This window comes from Bacillus rossius, chromosome 2, assembly GCF_032445375.1.
Source record: "Bacillus rossius redtenbacheri isolate Brsri chromosome 2, Brsri_v3, whole genome shotgun sequence".
NCBI lineage: Eukaryota > Metazoa > Arthropoda > Insecta > Phasmatodea > Bacillidae > Bacillus > Bacillus rossius.
Window position 1 is genome coordinate 16,280,634 of NC_086331.1, and position 24,059 is coordinate 16,304,692.

General features: G+C 36.3%; 1 protein-coding gene across 2 annotated transcripts in view; it reads right to left on the bottom strand.

Annotated features, from left to right (window-relative positions):
• Positions 1-420: 420 nt before the first annotated feature.
• The window catches only part of LOC134529139 (N-fatty-acyl-amino acid synthase/hydrolase PM20D1.1-like), a 110,017-nt gene continuing 86,378 nt past the window's right edge, over positions 421-24,059 (bottom strand). For both annotated transcript variants that reach the window (XM_063362911.1, XM_063362912.1), the window contains 3 exons: positions 14,181-14,321; positions 10,076-10,313; positions 421-9,885 (listed from right to left, as the gene is read on the bottom strand). In XM_063362911.1, the coding sequence (XP_063218981.1) occupies positions 9,644-9,885; positions 10,076-10,313; positions 14,181-14,321 (621 nt within the window). In that variant the 3' untranslated portion in view covers positions 421-9,643. The remainder of the gene's footprint in view (positions 9,886-10,075; positions 10,314-14,180; positions 14,322-24,059) is intronic.

Sequence of the window (24,059 nt, forward strand, 5' to 3'; positions counted from 1 at the left end):
ATTAAGTGTAACTTAGGCTAGGAAAAAAAAAAACAACTTGAACTTTCCCGGAATTATATAGAAATTCACAACTTTTTCACGGTTAGTTTCTAGTCAATACAAATCCCCGCTATTTTCCTGGTTGATAGACACCATGCTAATTTAAAGACACTGCATCACGACACCTGACAAGGAACCACCAATTTACAAAATTGTAAAATTCCCAAAATTTTCAATTGGCAACTGTTCACTATTAATGCACAAACCCCTAATCGTTAAGTCATGATTATTGCAATAGGCTTGAACAAAATTGAAATGGTTTTCAGAGGTAAGATAAGGCTGCTACTTAAACATGAGTCCAGTTAACAATTTATTAAAAAAGTAGAAATTGAAAGAAAAAAAACCTTTATTTTGATTATAAACTCGGATAAACCCCTACATTCTCATTTAAAATTTACCACTATCAAATATACATTAAAAATTATATATATAAAAAAAAATTGTGATGTTTTCCCCATATCAAAACCACAATCCAAAAAAATTATTCAGTATGGGAAAAGTTTTGATGTTATGAAAACTGTGATGCGCACAAATTAATTTAACACTGCAAACATTTCGATGTATAACCAAAACTGAAATTTGATAGTATTACAAGTAGCCTACCAGTGAGTCTGGCCAACACAGCCAGCGCACCAGCCATGAGGGAGAGGTGTCATGCAGGTATCACCCTTCTCTATATTACCGCTATACAGTAATCCAATTAGCAGCGGCATCTCACTACCTACCTTCCCCTTCCACAGTGCTTTCCTATTGAGACCGGAGATTCTCTGCATCTCTCGAGGATTAGGCACGTTCCCAGAGCCGCGCCTGCATAAAGTGGCGTAACTAGGACGTCATTATTCTAGAAGCTTCGAGTGCTAAGTCGGGGATACTAATGACGCAAAACTTCCGAGGACCACGAGACCTTTCCAGGGCAGTACATGACAGAAAGACAGAATACGACAGTTTATACATCATGTACGAGACTTGAATAGTGAGAAGAAAGTAATTCCTCAATGTAATTCAAGGGAAAGTATTGCATTATATTTGATGACATATAAATGGAACCTAAAGAAAATGTTATTGCGGGAAAATGTAAATACTGAGAAACTGAGAATACAAGTATGGGGTTTCACTTAATTGGTTTCGCATGAATTTCAATTTGAGGCTGACCTAAGCTTTTGCAAGTTGGACAGTGTCATGTAACAAAAGAACCAATAATTACTGTAGTTAACTCTGCAATGAGATTTTGTGGTTTGGTTCCTTTTACATAATATTATGTTTTTGTGGTTACAGGTGAAAAAGTTAAAACTTTATCACACTAATTTTCAAGTTGACTGAAGTAAAAGCAGTTACATTCACTTTTGACATTGTATGAGTAGTTGTAACATTGTTTGTTAGCATTTTTGAAGATAATATCTGCCTAAATGAATACAGTATCCTTTTTAGTACACCTCAATAGCACATTTGGAATTTTCGCAAGCAATATCATAGTTTGAAACTTTTATATTATTATATTTTTCATTACAAATAGAAAATTAAATTTGATGTAGTAAATACTGACCAAGTTTTCTGACTCAAAAATGCAGTTTCAAAGCACTAATCACCCTATTAAGAGGACATACACATCGTCCTGGTTATGAAACCATTAAAATACAATTTAAAATCATCAACTAATTGAAAATGAATTTTTTTTAACACTTTTCAGACTAGCAAATATGTGCAGCGTTAAAAGTCTTTTGACTTTTTTTAATAATTAATTTTAATTCTATTTTTAAACTTTTTTAGTACCTGTATGTCTATTCATTCCTGCATATCACTACGCTATGTGATTAGAACACCTGAAATTTGTTCTTTTAAGTCAAACATTACAAAATGCATCTCGGAATAGTTACCAATCATATGCAAAGCATAAAGGAAAGTTGCTGCCAATATAACATGCAAATGCTGTCTGAAAGCCTAAAACACTGCATTTGTATCACGAACTTGAATAATTCTGAAACTGTAAATGTTAACCATTCAACTTCACTTAGCATAGTATGTTCCAGCAATCACAATTTTTAAGAAAAAAAATTAACTTTGAACACCTCTAAAATTAAATAGAAAGTATATAAGAAATTAAACTAAAACTATAACTGATATGGAAGTAAAAGGACAGTACACACAAGACTCAAAAAATAAACCTGTGTTATATACAATAACCATATAAATGTAATTCCCAAGATCATATTTTTGCTCTACTTATATGTACATATTATGCACATTACTTACATAAAATCTTATGGATAATTATAAAACATAAGGCAAAATGTTAAAATTGCTTATAAGGCCTGGGGACCAGGAAAGTAAAAAACATACATAGGCACTAATAAATGTCTCATTACGTTTCTAAAAATACCTACTACATTTCTGAGAGAAAACAATAAGTTTTTTTTTTTTTTTTTTTTTTTTTGGCAATATGACATTTATAGGTACTGAACATGCTGCAATGGCATTTAAATGTCTTTATAACGAAACATTACAAGTATCTATAAACTGAAATTGTTTTTTAATGCACGTGTAGATTATTCGTGTATCACCCAGGCCAACACAGCCTACATAAAACTCACTACCCTGCAAAATGTAATGGCATGTAAGCAAGCTATAAGCACACCATCTCTTTACTGCACTTAAGTCACTGAGTGAGTATGAAAATTCTTTTTTTGAATGAGTGCATATAAAAATGTACATAATGGAAAAATACAGCTGCAGATGACAAGTGCCTTCACAAGCAATGCAAACCCCACATAATACTTAAGAAACTAACGCTCTGGCAAATAATCTCTAAGAAAATGCAGGAACATGAAAGTTAATGTTTACACTTAACTTAAAAGACCAAGTGGTAAATACATATAACAAACTTATGATTATTTGGTAAGAGATTATTACATTTTAATGTTATATATACATTATTAACTAAAATAACAATATTTATCTCAAAAATTGTCACAAAATTTGGAGGTGGAATATCATTATAATCACTACTGAAACACTGAAAGACTGAGGCTGTAACAAATTATTGTTATTTCCAATGATTATATGCAATGTCATTTTATAACCATTATCATAATAACAAAATTCAAAATGTCCAGAAATGGTTTGGTGGGATAGTTACTTGTATTGACGTTCAGTCTCATGCCATGTTGATTTCTTCAATTTTTTTTTTAATTTTGATATTTGTAGTTGCAAATATTTCCAACATAAATTCACTAAGTGGAATATAATGGGTGTAAAAATTCGCAGAAGTGTTTGTAACTTCTTTTACACGCATTATATTACACTCTGTGAATATTTGTTGAAAGTTATTTTAAACAGAACAACAAATCTTGATAAATTTCATAAATAGCCCTTAAATGATAATGATGAGAAAATGAAGAACTCAAAATGGCATGTACAATCAAGCCTTGAGGGCAATTCAATAAAAATGCTTACACACGGGGAATTGGACGGATTCTTAGTCGCAAGGGGACAATAAAAAAGTACAACAAAGGCACCAGGTCATAAAATTTCTTAGTTTTTAGAGAATACACAGGAACCTTGTTTAAACACGCATGTTCAAACCAGGAACTGTGTTTTTATGATTATGTTTAACACAATAAATTTGCTATGGCAATAGATTATTTAAGAAAATTTTCAGTTACTGCATATAATCAATGAATGAAACTATAATTTGTTCTGGCTACGTGTCGCTCCCTGATGTAAACTGTTTTTACAAGTTTCCACTGCAATTTTTATAATTTACATGTAATGAATGTGCTGTTAAAATGTTTACACTTAAAAAAAAAAAAATCACCATTTGAATTATTCAAGTTTTTCACTGAAATCCAGTTGTTAGAGCATTCCGAAAAAATAATCAACATAAATAACAGATTTTGTTGTAAGAAGTTTTGTTGGTTGAAGTTATTTTATATTACAAAGTTTCACATTAAAAAAGCCTTCATAGAAAGCAGGACAATATATACATTTGTGAAACTGTTAATGATTAAAAAATATTCATATTTCATTAAGTGTAATATTGAAGCATATATCACATTACTAAACAGGTTCATAATGAATATATGACAACAATGAATATACTGTGAAATTAAAATTAAGTTAAAGAAACTAGAATTCCAATTAACTTTCCACAAATGATCCAAATGTTGATGGACTATTTTAAGATTAAATGACAAGCAAAACCCCCATAACAACTTATAGCCAACAATTAATTACATACCTACTGCATCATTACAATACAAAATAGTTTTAACACATAGTTACATAAAAAAATCAATATTTTTCTGGTATATACAACCCAAGAAATGAGGTCAATATTATTTACAGTTTAAAAATGAAAATTATCAGCTAAATAGAATCCTATAAAGGAAAGTCACTAGGGCAAAAATATAAAAAAAGAAAAAAAAAAGACAAACACTGATAAAGAATACAAAATAGACAGCAGCAACAAGAAAAATGTTACAAACAACAAATGGTTGAAAAGTAAACTATATGCTAGAAATATACATCACTAAAATATTTCCAAATATTGGGTGTCAAAATAGAAACAATTTAAAAAGAATACTAAAAACATATCATGTATTAAAAAAACTTACTTGTTAAAAATCAAATTATTATTATTATAATTCACAATGCAATTGTAAACCATGAAATTTGCTTTAGTGATATTTTGTAAGGTTTGGTTCCACCAGTATGTGTTTGATAGTACTTTAATACTACCAACTTTTTGATGTTTAAATCTACATGGGTAAAACAGGCATCTTGCAAGTAGATTTTAAATGTGTAGAATATATGAAACACATTAATATCTGAAGAAAGTGATGTATGTTTTATAAATAATAATAACTGGCAGTACTGGGGGACCAACAAACTTTTGAATCATCCACCGGGCCTTGACGTCACAGTCGATTCGAGACTTTTTTCTTCCCGTGGTGATATGTGTACTTTCTGCTCGTCAGGTAGACTAGCGACGTATTCCCCCTTGCACGTTAGCAGGACGACTTGTGATTAATTACTGTCGCCAGCCGGCTTTAACCTTCCTCTTTAGGTAGCCTCTGAGGCATCAACATATAAACTGTGAGCTTTAATTCTCTGTACTTGTGTTCTGGCAAATGGGCTGCACATTCAAGTATTTTACTGTGCTAAGCTTAGAGATATTTTCCATTAGTCTAAATTTTGCCTGAGATCGCCTTTTATTGTTTTATTGGAACACAATATTGAACTCTAATGGCATTATGCTTCAGCTTATTAACAGAACGGACAGCTATGTCAGAGCCTGAGGCCACTAGTTTCATGAGACACAAGTTCACGGCTAGGAAAATGAGCTTTGCATCTACAGACTGCACAAGCAAAAGTTAATTTCATGTACTCTTTTCTAGTTGAGGATGTTGCTCTAGGGCCTCTGTGTGGCCAAGAGTTAGTTTATCCGTTAAGATTGCTTACCTTCCCACTATGTTGTGAGCGCTTGTTTAGCCAAAAGCCACTGTGCCTGCATATTGCGTGACAAGGTGCGCAAAGAATTTTTTTGGAGACGTTCACGCTTGTGTCTGCTGTTCCCCAAGACAAATGCCACGAGGCTTTGAAAAAAATGTGGCTTTTTGGTCATTGTTTGTTTATAGTGTTCAAATAATTGTATTCGCACTGCACACAGGATTCTAATAGAGATCACATTTCAAACTCTGTGAAGGAGTTTTGGTCTTTGAAATTTGATAATGCACATGACAAATGTGGACGAGTGTACATTTGTACGATATTTTTATTACATTAAAATGTTTTTTTTTTTTTTGCATTGCTCATATATAGACACACACACACACACACGAACGCGAGAGACAAGACCACGATGCCAGGTTCGGAGCTGGCTGGCGACACTGCATGGTCACTGGCATCCTACGCTGTATCACGTGCCATCCACTGACGTAAGGCATGCCACGTGCGCCTGGCCGGATTACAAGGGTCGTCGCTACCCTCTCCCCCTCCGCTCCCAGCGCATCATCCTTCCTTGGTGCTGTTATCTATCACTGAGTGGCCTTGGGAATTCCGTGGGCCGCCCCGCGGAGTGGCACGAATGGGTGCCGCCTTTCTGGACTTTTCGGGCGTCGGGTCGGCCGGGATGACGCGACGTCACAGCCGCTCTCGTCGGTTCGAGAAGGGCGCCACAGGTACTTAAGCAGTGACGCCGGCCGCAACGACGGTTCCGAGCGAGTTCCGAGAGTTCCGAGAGTTCGGAGAGTTCCGCGAGAGAAGTGGTGTGTGACATCGGCCAAAAGTGTGAGAGACCCCTCGAGAGCGGCGCGACGTGGAGTGACGGGACCTGAGAGTGCGACAGAGTGGCGCGAGACTGTGTGCATGTGGACAGGCATGATGTAAGGGGCAAACCACTGTTGAACCTACCTCCAGTGAGGAGTGCAAATTGTCTAATTTCAAAGACATTGAGTGACTTGCGAATAAAAATTTTTAAGTGTCAGTGATTGGTGACTGGACATTTTTAAGTACATTTATTTATTAGTAATGTAAATATTAGTCATTAATAAAACTGTAGTAAAACTTGATTGGAAAACTTAATTGGTATATCCCTTACGAACCCAGTTCTCTGCACATAGGTTGTAACAATATACACGTCTTTTATGTTAGCATGTTAGCGTAATTTCCAAGCAGCTTTTGGTACAGAGGCAAGAGTTCAGATTTATAATGCGAGGGTCACGGGTTTGAATCCTAGTGTGGAATCTTTTTTTCCTTTTGCTTCTTTTGAATTTTTATGATACTTGCACCACAGTTGAACTGAAATAAAGTATAATGTATTGACTTTATTTATTCTTTCACCCTCGCATTATGAATCCAAAGTCTTGCCCCTGCACCAACCACTGTTTGGAAATTATGTTAACACTAAAGACCTAAGTATTGACAGATCTGCACCAAAAATTTTATTTCCTGAACGCTTGACCATCTGGAGCTTCCACTTTCAACACATATACTGTGGATCCAGACGACATAGATGATGACGACCTCCCCTTGTGAGAGACAAAATATGCTCCCAGTAGGGATTTTCACCATGTTTGTTTCGGAACTAGCTTGATATTTTTCCACACAGAGTTGAAACTTGTTTCAATGTCTACATTTCTACTTTTTTTTTAAATTGAAGATTAATCCTCCCCCAAGACACTATTCATAACTCATGAAAATTAAAATAAATCAAGTTTGATTATTAGATGCTAGTTTGACATAAAATAATACAATGACATTGAAGCTTTGCTGCATCCTGTCCGAGCAGAATAGTACAATATTAAAGATATCATTTATGACTTATTGGCAGGTCGATTTGTGACACAGGCACATTTTTTTTACAGTGACAAGTCTTAGAATTTCACATAATATAGTAAGCTATTTTAAAAACAAACTCCATTAATTTTTTTAGGTGTACATACTTTGATTTTATTCAACTAGAATTTTTCCTGTAATACTTTAATTAAAGTCTAGCCAAGGAGAAAAAATATATATTTTTTGCATTGGAAAAAATTTTTTTTGCAGTAAATGATTTATAACTTATTGAGAAGACATTTATAGGAAATATATATTGCAATCAAAAATCATGTATCACTTAAATAATATCAATCATCACATATTAATTACTACATGTAAAAAATTTGACCTCTAACTTCTAAGGTGGTCAAATTAAAATGACCCCTGCTTTGTTGTAAGTAAATAAACATGAGGAAAAGCAAATTAACTATTTACAACATCAACATAGACTAAGATTTATACAGGGTTACTGTAAAAAAAAACTTAAAGATACAGAAAAACTTTGTTAACTAGGTATACATGCAAATGTATACTACTACTCAGTTGAGATTTAAGTTTTTGTAACAGCACCATCCTGCAAGCCTTATTGCTCCAGCGGAACAAAAGGGCTACTACATAAGTCAAAAACATTTTTCACAGTGCTAGAATTACAAAAAAACTCAAACTACCTACCAAGTATTTTTTAAAATTTGAAACAAGAAATAAATCCTAGTTTACACAAAAGGTTAACATTTCTGAGAGATCAATACATAGAAATCACTGGTTTATGGTTTTAGAGTCTTACACTCTTTAGTTATAATAATTCAACATGTACAAGTTTTAGAAACGGACTGTGAAGAAAATCACACGCTGAAGTACATGCCAAAGTTGAAATAACAATTTCAGGGTGGCTACAGAAGTTCTATCCAAATAGTCTTGACATTTTGCAGGAATTAAATTTTAGCTTAGAGTGCAATAAAATGAATCGTGTTGTTACATATCACATGAGTTACAGCAAGAAGCTGTAATTACGTAAGTTCCTGGATTTAGGTTAACCGATGCTTCATGTGATAATAGCTAAAAAAATTCCATGTTCGAAACTGAATTTTTTTAACCGTAGTAGGTCTGAATGATGGGGAGGGGGGGGGGGGGGGGAGAGGAATATTGGTATTGTTTTCTGTTTTCAACTACTGTTTCGGGGACCCAATCAGTAGGATTTGCAGGGGATGCCTGAGAAATCTGTGGCTCAAGGAATTAGTGAGCAGGGGTAACTGACACTCACTATTTCTACGCACCTAAGTAGCAATGAGGTGAAAATGGAAATGCTGAATTTTAAGTGATAAGGCAACCTCCCACATTTGGAGCAAAATGAATGAATACCACATGTATATATGGGTAGCAGAAAACATGAGACAAACGATTACGATGTGCTCGATCCACAAAAAAATCACACATTTTGTGCTGTATTCCATAAATTTTTTTATGAGAATAGTGTGACTGGACTATTATACTAGTTCTACATTATTAATAGGTGGCTTCTATCTAAAAGTGAAGAAAACTGCAAAATTCTATTTTATCTAAGATTGCGTTTTGTCTCAATGAACCACAAAAATACCTGGATAAAATTCTGTCTAGACGTTGGATTGTCTGCATCGACACATTAGCAACTACAAACTCAGGATTTAACAACTTACAAGTCTGTTGTAGTGTTTTTTATCAAAAACAGTGTCTTTCACTTTCTGTAAATGAAAATCGAAAACCATGCATCAATATAAATGTGAGAATTGAGGGCATGCTCCAGTGTATTTCAAATAATTTTTATCTTCACAGTGATATTTGTCCTATGACAAATAGCTCACAAACAAAACATTTGTTACTTAGTCATTTACACTTAATTAATATGCACTAGTGCACCATATATTTTGAATGTATAAAAATAATAAACTGTATATCTTTTTTTTAAAGTAATCCTGTATAAACAGAAAAGAATGTTTACAACTAAATATTACTCTATATTATTTGTGCCTGAGATCATTTAATACATTAGTCACATGACTTTAGATAACATACATTTAAAGGCAAAATTGAATTTTCTTAACTTATAATATACCAGTCTTTTGACATTAAAAATATTAGGAATGACTATACACAGCCTACATACAACATTTTTCTGCATATGCATGAAATCAAGTTATGTCAACATATTTGCTGGTCTAAAATTAGTGTGAGATCATTGAAAGCTGAATGAATGAGACAAAACAAAACAACTTAAAAAAAAAAGTATCTTGAAAAACCAGTCAAAATATCATCTTCAAAGTTCTTCCTCTTTGTTTTTGACTGTTGAGGCAGGTACTTGATCAATGAGGATGTCAGCATTCCTAATTAAACGGTAGTAGAAGTTAACAGCTTTGTGAAAGTGCTGGATGGAGATACGTTCATTGTTGCCATGGTAGCGGGTGATATCATCAGGTAAGACAACCGTTGGTAGAAAACGATACAGGTATGATGTGAAGCTCAAATACCATCGAGTATCTGTGTTTGCGATAAAAACAGCTGTGGGGAAAAATAATACAATTACAAGTTATCAATGTAACCATCTAAATGCAGGTTCCAAATTACATAGTCCAATAGCAAAACACAGTTAAATCAAATTCAAAATGATGTCAAAGATTGAAAGATTTGAACATTGTACCGAAGCAGAAAATGATATCTAAACTCATTTACATGTGTTAGTAATTTTTACCTGGTACAACTATGGCATCTGGGTACACATGTCGAATACTTGCAGCCACTACTTGGTACGGAACAGAATCAGGACCAAATGGAGATATAGGATGTGCTTCACGAGAAATCTTCAGCCTGATTTTTATACGAGCATCATCAATGACCTTGCGGTCATAAGCCATGACATCATCTACTTTCTGTGAAGGGTGAATGCGATGATTGATGATAGCCTTTGCAGAAGGAGGCACAACATTTGACTGAAAATAAAATAATAACATTATTACCACCATATTATGAAGTGCTATGATGGCAGTTTAAAAATCTACACATTATACATACCATAGTGTTAAAATCATTCACACAAATAATAGATTAGTAGGCCAAATGGGCAGTGTGTCTTCCCCACAAGGGTTGATAAATATCCGGTTTTCTCCCAACAGCAATCCTAGAGGAGCCATGCTTGCAATTGTATACATCCCCTCCAGTACCCTTTGGGCATCCACCCTTCCCACCGACTAGTTAGTCGCCCGCCTCTTCCCACCGACTAGTAAGTCGCCCGCCTCTTCCCACCGACTAGTAAGTGGCCCGCCTCTTCCCACCGACTAGTAAGTCGCCCGCCTCTTCCCACCGACTAGTAAGTCGCCCGCCTCTTCCCACCGACTAGTAAGTCGCCCGCCTCTTCCCACCGACTAGTAAGTCGCCCGCCTCTTCCCACCGACTAGTAAGTCGCCCGCCTCTTCCCACCGACTAGTTAGTCGCCCGCCTCTTCCCACCGACTAGTTAGTCGCCCGCCTCTTCCCACCGAATAGTTAGTCGCCCGCCTCTTCCCACCGACTAGTTAGTCGCCCGCCTCTTCCCACCGACTAGTTAGTCGCCCGCCTCTTCCCACCGACTAGTTAGTCGCCCGCCCCTTCCCACCGACTAGTAAGTCGCCCGCCTCTTCCCACCGACTAGTAAGTCGCCCGCCCCTTCCCACCGACTAGTAAGTCGCCCACCTCTTCCCATTAGGGTTTGAAGGGCTGCATTTAAGTGGGGAAAAAAACAAATAAAGAAAGATTCAAAAACTTCTTGGAATGTTTATACGTTCATTTCTACATGGCTTAGTTTATTATACATTTGTCCATAAAAGAATGTCCCAGTTATAAATTTTAACAGTATCAACTGTACGCATTGTAGAGTTTTGGTTCAAGGTCACAATTAAAGAGTATCTCAAACAATTTTAGTTAAGCACACGCGGGAGTACGGCTTTGTTGTTTTCTCACTTGCAAAATGGTGACTCCTGAACGCAAAGCATTTTGTGTTCTGCAATTCGCTAAGAATGAATCTGTAATTTCTGTTCAACATGCGTTTTGTTTGTACGAGAGTGGTTGAATGTTAAAGTCCCTGGCCGGTGGGTTGGTCGTAATGGTCGAAATGACAGAGCTCTTTTGCGCTGGCCTCCATGTTCACCTGACATAACACCATGCTATTTTTTCCTTGGGGCTTCATAAAAGATCATTACTACGTTCCGCCGCTACCTAATGAATTCCCAGAGTTGAGACACAGAATTGAAGATATTGCTTCCATTACTCTGGTCTTGTTAACCAAAGTGTGGGAAGAATTGGACGTTAGGTTAGATGTGTGCTGTATAACTAAGGGTACACATGTTGAACATTTGTAAGAAAAACCAGGTTAGTTTACTTTCAATTTTATGTTTGATTTGTTGTAAATAGTCTAAATTAAATTGTTATAATATACCACTGAAACTGAGACATTCTTTTATGGACATCCTGTATATAGGTTCATTATTTAATATATCCTGAATAGTGGTTAAACCATGACACAACATACCACAAGTAGGGGCATGCAGATTTCGCGAAAAGATTTCGGGATTAGTTGAAAGTTAAAACACAGTAGCATCGTCTGTGTTTCGTGATTGGGTGAGTTTCTCCCAGGTACATATTTACTGTAACAACACCAATTACAGTGATTCAATGAGGAAGTAAATGCGTCCTGAGTGGCTCAGACAAATAATGCAACGACTTCTCTCGCAGACGGCCGCCAATCACAAGGAAGAAACCACAGGTGCGGGTATACCTTGTTGCAGTCTAATAAGTGTTCAGATCTTTTCACGAAAAAGGCCTGCCCCTAACCATAAGTACAAACAAGTGGTTTTTATAGCATTTCCTCTAATTTTGAAACTTTGAGTTACTGAAATATTACAATCATAAATTTGTTTCACAACATATTGCAGTTACAAATGTGCGCACACAAAAAAAAAAAAAAAAAAAAAAAAAGCCAGATATCAACAACAAGAGGAAAAAGACAGTTCAAGCATGTGATCCAGTATTTGCAAACCTACATTTACTAATTATACCATTCCAAACTTGGCCAGTTTTAATGGAAAAATGAAGAGATTGATTGATACAATCTGTAACAGTTTCAAGTTATTTGTTTGTAAAATTTGTACTAACCAAACTATAACAAAATTAGTTCAATCACAACAGCAGAATAAACCATTTTTAAAAACTACCTACAAGAAGACACACCGTCATTTTGGAAGTATTTGTAATTTATAAGCAGTTTTTTCCTCATTATATACTAAACCAGAGAGATGACATCAGTATTATTTTAGTTGCAACTTCACATTTGTTTCTTTTCAGTCTGAAATATTTTGAACTAACCATTCTTTAATAGTTTTTATTGGGTATCTGTTATTGTTTACCCTTGGGACATAAACAATTTGTAATACATAATAATCTTATTTTGTATCAAACAAACTGGTTAGTTAGCATTATAACTCCTATGTACCTTATTTCTAGAGACTGTAAAAACAATTTGCATTAATGAGAGTTTCTATTAAGATGGGTTTTTATAAAAATGGTTTCAATATATTCTTCTTCAGAAATTGAGGTACCGTATGTATAACAATTGATTGTTGTTAGAGTGAACTATCTATAGTCCAGAGTTATAAAAACGAATTCTGAGCAAGTGTCCTTTGTGGCTATGTTCGCTAACACGTCACACTCATTTTCCGAGCGTAGTGGGTTCCATCCCAACACTCAGTATGTCTAATTTATGAGCACTGATTTGTTAACCAAGATGTTCGGAGTTCACTGTAATTGTACAAGCCTCATCTTCTCCATATTCCATGCGTGATTGTGTAACATAATACCATTATTGATGTAAATTAAAATCTGAAAAAGTAATAAATTTAAAGTTGAAATTTTTTCTGTTAAGAGACCAAACATCTAAAAAGAGCCACAAAAAATGGCTACTTTGTATTGGCACAGACATTACTTCATCATTAGCACAAATAGAAGAGTGACACAAGAAAAAATATTTGGTAACCATTTTAAACATAAACAAGGTAGCTTAAATTAATCTACAAATATTTAAAGTGAAACTTCTTTGCTAAGGGCGCTACAAATTTCGAGCGTTTCGAAAATTCCGATCTCACGGGGGGAATTGTTAGATACCAGGGTGGGGGAACCGGTAGAGGAGAGAGTGTCAGCTGCAATGCCACTCCAACGCATGCACTAGTGGTCGAATGAGAATATGGAAAAAAAAAAGGGAGGGGGATAGATACGTAGTGCGTAGCATGCTATATACTGGCTGAAAGGGGAGATGGTAGTGGAAAAGTAGAAATAAAGCAGTAGTGATGTTACCGAATTCTCGTAACACTGCATGTGTTTGTCTACTCCTCAGTTTTCATAACAATTAACCATTGATGCTATCATATTTATTTTATTTAATTTAAAATAACTACAATTTATTTATTTGTGTGGAAAATAATTATTGATTTGTGCAATTAACTAAATAAATATCATTCATTTTTTGTGAATAGTGATTGAAATGTAAAAAATTTATCTTATCTACACCTAATAACCAAGAAGTTTCATTTCCGTCACGTGTGGACTCCACGCACATACTTTTTTTTTATGAGTAAATAATCGATCTCTAAAATGAAATTTAAGTTGCTAATTCCATGGAATACCTTCATTACAAAATTATGCAAACTAGATTGCTATATTTTCAGAAATATCTTTTGAATCAAATAAACATCACCTCAAAAACCAAATTCTAAGAAATAGGAATTGAAAATGTTAAAACAGTAATTTAAAAAATCAACTGCACTGCACAACCTTTATTCCAGCATTAAACATTGTGATGGCAGTTGTAGTTCGAATGATGGCATTGGTGATTGGACGATGTTCCATTTCTCGTGCCATCAACCCAGAAAACAGCCACAGATTACTGTACAGGACACGGTAACCAAATGACACCTGTTAACAATAAACAGTTCTTAGTACCATTCCACACAAAGCTGCACAAAAACCTACCTTTAAATCCAGATAAAATGAAAATTTTTTCAAACCTAAACACACATTATATTTTGTTAATAATTATGGATGCTCTAACAGTTTTATACTAACATAAATAAGAAACTGGGCGTAGTGTAAACAATTAAAAAAGCAATGGAATGAAGAAAGTGTTTGCCAGCACATGAACAACACACCAACATACGCTTCATATCATATTTTACACAAAAGAATACGTGTCTCAAACAAATTTATCTGTAGTAGAACTTCAATGCACTCTTCACATATTATATTGAAGGAAGGAATACTGTATAAAATATTATTCAACTTTACCACTGGTTGTATTTATTGATGTGAAATATCTTATCTCTCAGTACATATACGATATTTGGTAGGAGTAAATTATGAGAATGGAACGGAAATTGCACCGGAACTATGGTGCTGCAATCTGTGGCAGACGGCATGAACCAAAGTTCCAAAACCAAAGGGGAACTTTACAGTATGAACTGTTTAAACTATTTTAACAAGATGGGCAGTGTCTTAATAAAATTCCTTGTCGAAAATCAGGTCCAAAGCCGGCATTTAGTATTTTTATTCAAGCCTTTTTCGCTTTTATCAGAGCCATTTCATTGAATAGTTTAAAATTTCGGTCTGCAAATGGAATGATAATGATAGTTGACATAGCTGCTCTGGCAGCAAATTTAAGCGGAGAGTACGGAAACTACATGCAATTAACTTCAGAAATGTGGTCGAAAACATAATTTGTGTACATCTATCATGCTCTGCATTATTTTAAAGAATTATACGTTAAATTTTGTGTCTGAGTTTCGTATTTTAAGTGTATTTGCAACATGAGAACACATGAATTTGCTCGTTACCGAGGTTAGATGTTACACATCACTGAAGAGTACTGCTCGCTCACATTTTAAATTTATTGAATTCTTTATAGTTATAATGTATATATTTTACACAATTTGAGGTTCCAAAACTAAAGTCATTTTACACAACCTTAAAAAAAATTGTAGTCACCTTATAATAGATAATTAATAAATACTGGTTGGAAATTGTTTAACCACTAATATGAAATGTGATACATATTTGAATCAAAGACAAAGACGTACCAATAAATTAATAGGAGAATACAGCTAATTACTGTAAAATTTTAAATGCTTATTTTACTGCGCTGTGTATAAAGTAAACAGAGATGTTATAAGTGTTCATTTTAAAAGTTAATTGAACTTAATTATAATAGTGTGAAAGTCTTTAATTCAGCATTCTTTATCTTTAAAAGATTTGTGCAATGGGAGTGCATGACTTGATGTAAGTTTTTGGACATACGCCATTGCTAAGCAATGGCGTATGTCCAAAAACTTACATCAAGTCAGCATTCTTTAGTTTGGCAAATTCTGTTGTAACAACCCAGATTACAGCCTTCCTCATGTAATCCAGCAATAATCGTTTAATAAAATTTTTTTGTCATCTTTCAGGTTAGGTTTTCAAATGATGTAAAGTTTTTTTCTTTTTCAAAGATATTGTGAAAATTTTTCACCGGGTTTATTTTTAAAATTCATAAATTTATTTTTCTAGTATTTTTTTTTTTTGCTGGCTTCTTTGTGTGGGAAGGCATGCTGACGTAATTCTCCTTCGTTTTTCCACGACCGAGGCTTTGTTTCACACGCTAGGCGTGAGAGTCACGGTCACGGGAGTGTGTGTGTGAGAGAGAGAGAGAGAGAGAAAATTTCTGCATCGTGGGAACAAAAGTAAGAATTTCGTGGAAGCTTCTGTTGCTATGCGCCGTGATTGGCTGAAAATTACGTCAGCGAGCCCAGGACACTGCCCGCACAAAGGGAAGGAAGGTTGTAATTCAGTCATTGTCTGAACACCGGGCCAGGCGGTCGTTGTTCGAGCACCGGGCCGAGCAATGGCTCCGTGTTTTTCTCCATTCTGAATAAACAGTTAAATTTTTTTTGTTCTGTTCTCAATATATTTTGAGTTTTACATGAATAAAAAAAACAGGTAATACATCGAACATTGAGTAAGAATTTTTTCGTGACCTGCTACTAACCTGTATGTTCCACTCATCACCTGTAACACTGTACACCAGCATTAATCAAGCGCTGGCGTTACAATTTATTCCCAGTGGATTCCTGCTATTGACCTTGGTGACCATGTTGCATTACTGAGCTGATGGCGTTTTCAGTTCGCTCAGAGTTTATAATAGCTGTCAAATTTTTTACTTCAGTGCAGTTTTCCTGTTTACTAGCGGGTTACATTTCACTAGTACATTTTTGTAATAATTTTTTTGTAGAAGATCAATGCTCAACTGTATTTTTTCTTTCCAACAAGTTTTTTCAACTTGTTTTAAATACTATTCTACAATATATTAATTAATATTTGATATTCCTGTTAAAAATATGACATTCGATAATCCAGAGAAATCACAATCCCACACGGCCGTGGTTCTAAATGTGCCGATTGAAAGAACATTCACGGTACAACTCTTTTGTTGCTGTACAAAGTGCACTCTTTCTCTAAGTATATTGTGTGGCACACATTTGTATCTGGAAAAAAATTGAGTTTAACCCATCAATGCTGCAGCATACACCAAATTTCTTATTTCTAAAACACTTGTGAGTCCAGTGGGAATAGATCCTAGACTGACATTTGTGACCTTCTTCATCACATGTTCTGTGATATGATTAAGTATGTAAGTTTATTATATCTAAACCATTTGGTTGAACACAATGTGCTTGTGTGAGGCTTTAATGTTTGGAGAGTTGACCCCCCTGGCTTGTTTTATGAACAGTTCACTACAAGTATTTACAGTATTTGATTATTAAACTTTCATTTTACAATATTTTTGTGTTTGATTTGTAACTAGCTAGGTTGTTTATTTAGTGTTAAGCTAGGAGCATTAAAAATTAAACAGAACGAAGGACTGGCTTTGCACTGGGGGGTTTGCGAAGTGTTTCGCAGAGCGGCGACAGTGGCACCACGGCAGTTAGAAGAACCACGGTGGTGGTGCAGCGCGGAAGTCGTGCGCGTGTGTTGGTTGAGGCCGCATGTGCGTGCTGTGAAAATGATGCATTTTCGGCCGCACAGGCGAGCCGATTTTGCAGCGACTGCCACAGAGGCCCAGTTGTTTGATCGCAAAGGGCACATGGTAGCAACGCAGATGGCAACTGTCAGAAACTTTTAAGTGTGGAACATTACAGTTTTTGGGAAACTCGCATCCAGAGTGCTGGCAATTGAAGAAGAGTTTTTGGTAGCAGTCTTCTACATTTAGAAACTTTAGAAACATAATCTATGTTTTTGAGGCAGTTTACTGGCAGTAAAAAATAGGCATGTTAGTGAAAAAGCGAGCGACGGCTACGCCTCGTAAAATATTAATTTCTGAACATTTTTGAATTTGCTCTGTAGAGGGTACAGGTTTCTTTTTAGAAGTAGGGCATAGTAAACCTGGTTTTTAGTGGACTCTAATATTTTTTGGTTATAAAAATCTTTTAATATATTTATTTATTGCACTAAAATTTAAGAAACTGTACAGTGTAAAATTTTGTAATCTGATTAGTATATTTGCTTTTGTTAGGAAGGATACAAATTGTTAAGGTAGCTAAACTGCTTGTACCAGTAGTTTTTAGAATTTTTTTAAGAAAAATTTTTTTTTCAGTTCTAATTTTTTTTTAATTTTTGCACTGGAACCAAGCATAGTCCATAGTCAGCTTTTGTTCTGCCATGTTTTTGGTAATGGCGCCCCAAAAATCCGGAGTTAAGTTTTTCATTGGCAGGTTTAATTTAAAATTTTTCATGTTGGTGTTTTGGTTAACTACTAGCCAGGTGTTGGGATTGCATTGGTTCGCCCTACAATGAACGACTGTTTCCCTGCCGCCCGTTACGTTGCAAGTTGGCAGTTTCTGGGCGTCTTCGGTACCTTCCACCCTCCTCCTCACCCCTTTCCCCTTAAGCCCTCTCCTAGTTATGCGCATGCTCCCACTCCCCTTTCCTTAGGAACTATTCTCTCCCCTTGTCTATGTAAGATTATGTCTGTTTTCAATTCCTTCTTCTTCGTCAGTCGAGCTCACTTACTGATCGTCTGTCAGCACGCCGCTCGGTAGTGCCGTGCACCCGGTCATGGGCATGCAGATTTCGCGAAAAATTTTCAAGACTAGATGAAATTTAAAACACTGTAACAGAGTCTGTGTTTCGTGATTGGGAGAGTTTCTCCCAGTTACATACCGATTGAAAAAACACCAAATCACAGTGATTGAGTGCGGAAGTAAACTCGTCCTGAGTGGCTCGGTCAAATAAGGCAACAACTTCTCTCGCAGACGGCCGCCAATCACAAGGAAGAAACCACAAGTGCAGGTATACCTTGTCGCAGTCTAATAAGTGTTCAGATCTTTTCGCGAAAAATGCCTGCCCCTAGCCATGTGCCACCACCTCCCCCCTTACACGCTGCTAGCCCACTCCTTCCACCACCACCCTCTACGACCGCTCGCCGAAGTGTGTGTGTGTGTGTGTGTGTGTGTGTGTGTGTGTGTGTGTGTGCGCGCGCGTGGGCCCGCGCCCACCGATGTGACGTCAGTGCTCCGCTCCCGAGAGTTGCCGAGCGAGGACGAACGGTCAGTGAGTCGCGAGCGCTGCGAGAGGAAGGAGCTTCACGCACCTTGTCATCGTTTTTCGGAGGTTTTCAGTGCTACAGGGGGAAACGGGCCTCGCCACACACGGGCTACGTCACGGCCCTGAGGACAGAGTAGCCGGGTCCACATGCCCGTCATACATGTGGTGGCGCCCTGAACTTCGACGAACACTTCAACCCCCTTTGCGGTAGCATGCGAGTACGACACTTGCTGGAGATTACCTTTTGTATTTAAGCAAGTGGCTTATAAAGTAGCTACAGACCTTTTATCCTTGCTTAAATTCCCGTTTGTATGCCACGTTCTACATTTGTTACCTTCAACTTGTTTTAGTTTGTCTCGTACTATTTGGGTGTGTGTTTATTCACGTCCATGACCATGTTTGGTTACGGTATGTACCTTAGCGAATGTTTAAAGCCTTTGCATTTCACTAGCAAGCCAATCCTAATGATCACACAATGTTTTTTTAAGTAACGATTATTGATTACATAAGAGTTTTGTTGAAGATTCCGACAGAATGTATGGAATTTGACTGTTTGTTGAAGTAAGCACATAGGTGCTATGATTACACTGTTTCTTATTGAACGTATTCATTTTAGTTGATAGTTCGTCTAATAAATGTTTGTAATCAATTTACTTTATCATGTATATGTATACATTGTTTTGTGCGATCTTGTTATCTTATATTTTAATTATATTGGCATGCATATTTAATATTTATTGGCATTTCACATTTATAGTTTTTATACATGATAAAATTGCGTTTGGACAATTGTAATATCGGGTTATAAACTAAACCCACTCTTGTGTACACTTACGCAGTTATCAGACAATCAATTGCATATGTTCAGAACAAATATATATATATATATAAATTGAATAACTTATACATTAATTTTCACATGAATCAGTTAAACAAGACAGATATTCCATACAGGAGCCCCTACTTTAAGTGGCGACATGTTTTGCATATTGATCATTTCAAATCAAGTGTTTTCTCCGCAGCAGGTCGGAGCTTCCACTGATGGAGAATCTGTCACTGTACGCTTCAGCCCAAATTACAGCGAGGCTTAGCACATTGATGTGAGGTTAAATGACTTGAGCACTCAACCACAGTGACTTCTACATTTATTTGTATGTGTGCCGCTGAACTGGTTTTACTTATGGATATTTTGGAAGGTTGGCAGCCATTTATTCAACATACTTGTTTTGGTTTGGGAGGAAAAAAATTGGAGGGCAAAAAACTTAAACTGTATTTTTTTATATACACTAGATTAAAAATAAGACGTATATGATGGTTTAATACCTCATATTATTTTGAAGTTGCAGTTAGCTAAACACACATTAATTAATGGCACAAGTGATTTTGTGGATTAATGAAGTTCCAAAGTTACTCAAAATAGCATACACGAGCCAATGAGCACACTAAAATGACTTGATTTTATACATATATGTTGAGTCTAACCTGGAGAAAAAATAACACATGCTACCCATGTAAATGCAGGTATATATTAACATAGTTTGTTTTGGGAATACTCAAAGATGAACAGTGATCTTTTCCACCAAACCGCATAAATATCTGTAACGCAACTATTACATTTAAACTTACCATTATCAATTTTTTCAGTACTTCAGTCCATTCAGTAGCAATTTTTCTCCCTGATTGTGTCACAATTAATCCTGGTTTAAGAGATCTCTGTTGCCGATCTGTCCCAGGCTTCGCTGCACACAGGTCACCAACACCGGCAAAGCCTTTTAATCCCATCACAGCACCACTTATAGTACAGTACGGAGCAAGGTATGGTGCAGTGGAAGACACCGGACTCCCCTTCCTGAAGGACCTGAGTTTGAATTCCTGTCTGGCCATCCTGATTTCAGTTTCCTGAAAATTACTCCAGGCAAATGTTACGATGGTACATTACAGTCGGCAACTGCCGATTCCTTCCCCCGTTTTTTTAAATCGGTATTTCCGAGTTTGTCTCTAATGACCTTGCGCTGTCAACAGGATGTTAAGAAGTAAAAAAAAAAAAAAAAAAACAGTATAGTGCACGAGATGAAACCACATCATGTTCGGGCCTTCCTGGTCATGTCAGATGTGATGTCAAACACTTATAGCCTCAGAAAGCCCACGCTCCTTTACCAAGCTGTTTACCCTCTTGCCAACACCAATGCTATTTATAGGTTAAGCAAAAACCTCTCTTTAATGTATGGAGAAGGCTCAAGGTTGAATTCATATCTGTCTGTAACACAAATGATTTAATAATGATGTATTTGACACAAGTTAAAAAAAAATTTATCTCTAGCAAAATCTGTTTATAAAACTTTACAATTCAAAACAGCAACATTTTACCAAGTAATTCAGTTGCATATATCAATTTTTCTTTTTAATCAGTAAATTGGTAAATAAATTGATAATGCTTTGGCTTTGTACAAAAATAAATAAAAATATTTTATTTTTTAATGCCGAAAAACCAGATTTTTTCCATGAATCATGCAGTAACACCAACCAACTTCATTGCAAAAGGTTCTCGTTTTGACAGCAGTGTAAGGTATGGATGAGTGTACTGTTCTTGACTAAGAATAGTTTAAGTAGTTTACCCTTCCCTGAAAAAAGCAATTAGTTTCGAAAGTAATTTTAAAGCTTTTAAAAAGAAATAAAAAAATTTTGCACTACAGGCAAATCGATGCCGGATTTGTCATGATTCAATACAATTTCTTGGACTATGCCATTGCAATTTTGCAACTGTTAGTCGTGAGATAAATTCATAAATGCAAAATAAGAAATAAAAAGACAGCAGTGTAAGGTATGGATGAGTGTACTGTTCTTGACTAAGAATAGTTTAAGCAGTTTACCCTTCCCTGAAAAAGCAATTAGTTTCGAAAGTAATTTTAACGCTTTTAAAAAGAAATTTAAAAAAATTTTGCACTACAGGCAAATCGATGCCGGATTTGTCATGATTCAATACAATTTCTTGGACTATGCCATTGAAATTTTGCAACTGTTAGTCGTGAGAAAAAATCATAAATGCAAAATATGAAATAAAAATGAAAACATAAATCCACAGAAAACAAGCCTAAATCAGTTGATGTCAAACAAACACACCCAACGATGAACCTAAACCGGTATTATAGGCAACACAACGGAACAGGTATTATAGGCAACACAACGGTAACAGCACGGACGAAACAATTCTAATTTAAATATCAGACAGTACAAGAATTCCGCGAAAAGAATGTAGTCATAAAAAAAACAAACAGCACAGGCGAACACAGTGGGCTAACGAGACAGTATCAACAATAACAGTAAATACAGACAACAAAACCTGGACAACGCAGCAAATATAAGAACACAACTACAAAGATAAACCAGATATTATGGACAACACAACAATGACAACACCGACGAACACCGTAAGGTTTACTACGACAAAACAGTTGCGACGTTTAGGAAACATATGCCAGTTGATGACATACGCCAACATTTTGGTTCGTATCGAACTAAGTACCTAACAAACTTCAAGAGGTCGCTCAAAGTCGGGAGTTTGTGCTCACGAGTTTTTACTATTTTTAAAAAATCTTATCATCTCATGTTTTACTTGGCCTGAATATAAAATGATGAGCTGACTGGCGCAAACAGCGGGGTCGCGGCGCGGCCGACAAAGAATTTAAAAGCGATATTTAAAAAAAAATTGATTAGGTACCTATCTCTAACAACGAGCGACCTATTCTTGCTACCTTTTAGAGCTTTGCCTATTCGGACACGACCACGACTTAAACACGAAAAACTGAAACGAACAAAAACACTCTACAATAAACTCACGTAGCAGCAGCATGATTATTTGTTATATAATTACCTTCAGAGCAGTTGCGAGCAGTTAAATCACAATTCGTTACCACGAACTTCTCAAACCTGAACTTTCCACGCGGCTCACGGCAATCAGCAGAACCGCCGACAGGTGGCGCGCGTCAAAACCGACGCCAGACTCCAAGACCGAGCATGAGGCTTCACCGTCCACACTCCGCTTGCATTTCGGAATGCGGAGCCGGCGACACACTCGGGTGGGATCGGGCGCACTCGGGTGGGATCGGCCGCGGTCGGGGCGACGGGCGCGCGCAGTCAGCGAGCGTGACCATACGCGGCGAGGGAGGGGAACCGCCCCCCCCCCTCTTCCAACAAACGAACGAACGAACGAACGAATTAAAAAAATTATAATACTAACGACGAACTTCAGCTTTCAAAATTTGAAACATATTTTGAAATTCATATGCTAATAACAAAAACCTAGATAAAGTACTGTGAGTTTGTATACAATTTGTGCCCTCTGACCTACATATTATATTTTATACGAAATACATACGCCTACATTAGTTTAAAAAATCCTAAACATCTTCACAACTGACAGAATAAACTTAATATAAAGAATATATGAACGAAATATCGATATGAATAGACTTGGGATACATTAATTTAATTCCATGGATTCCCTTATAAAAATTTAGAAGCACACTACATTAATGTCCTTCCACGAATGTCTCTGCTTTCTAATTTTAACATATCCTTAATACACATTATAAAACTACCTGTGAGATCTAAAAATAACTTTACATATTCTGTTTTGACTCACCGAAAATTTACGATGCTAATAAACTCTTTCGCGTTATTCAGAGTAACTACTTAACCTCTATGAACAATCTGTTCCAACACCACACTTTCAGATTTGCCTATTAATGTGTGTTTGCATACCTGGACAACACACCTACTGCTATGCGACACTAGCACGCAGCAAGTGAAGTTCCGACCGTGCGCTGTTTTCGTAGACTTGGCAACGCCGCAGACGGCGCTTGAGCCGTTGTCGCACGCGACCTCCCGCACAGATGTGTCAGCGCCACGATTTTCCACAGGCCGGCAACTGCGCTGATAAGCTTTCCTAAGGCTCGTTCTAAATTAACACGGAAACGGAGACGTATCATGTAAACGGACACGGATCTCACGGAAAACTCTCTCTAAACTTGGCATGCAGACGGAGACGGACCCGCACGGACTAGTTCGGCAACGCTGAGCTAT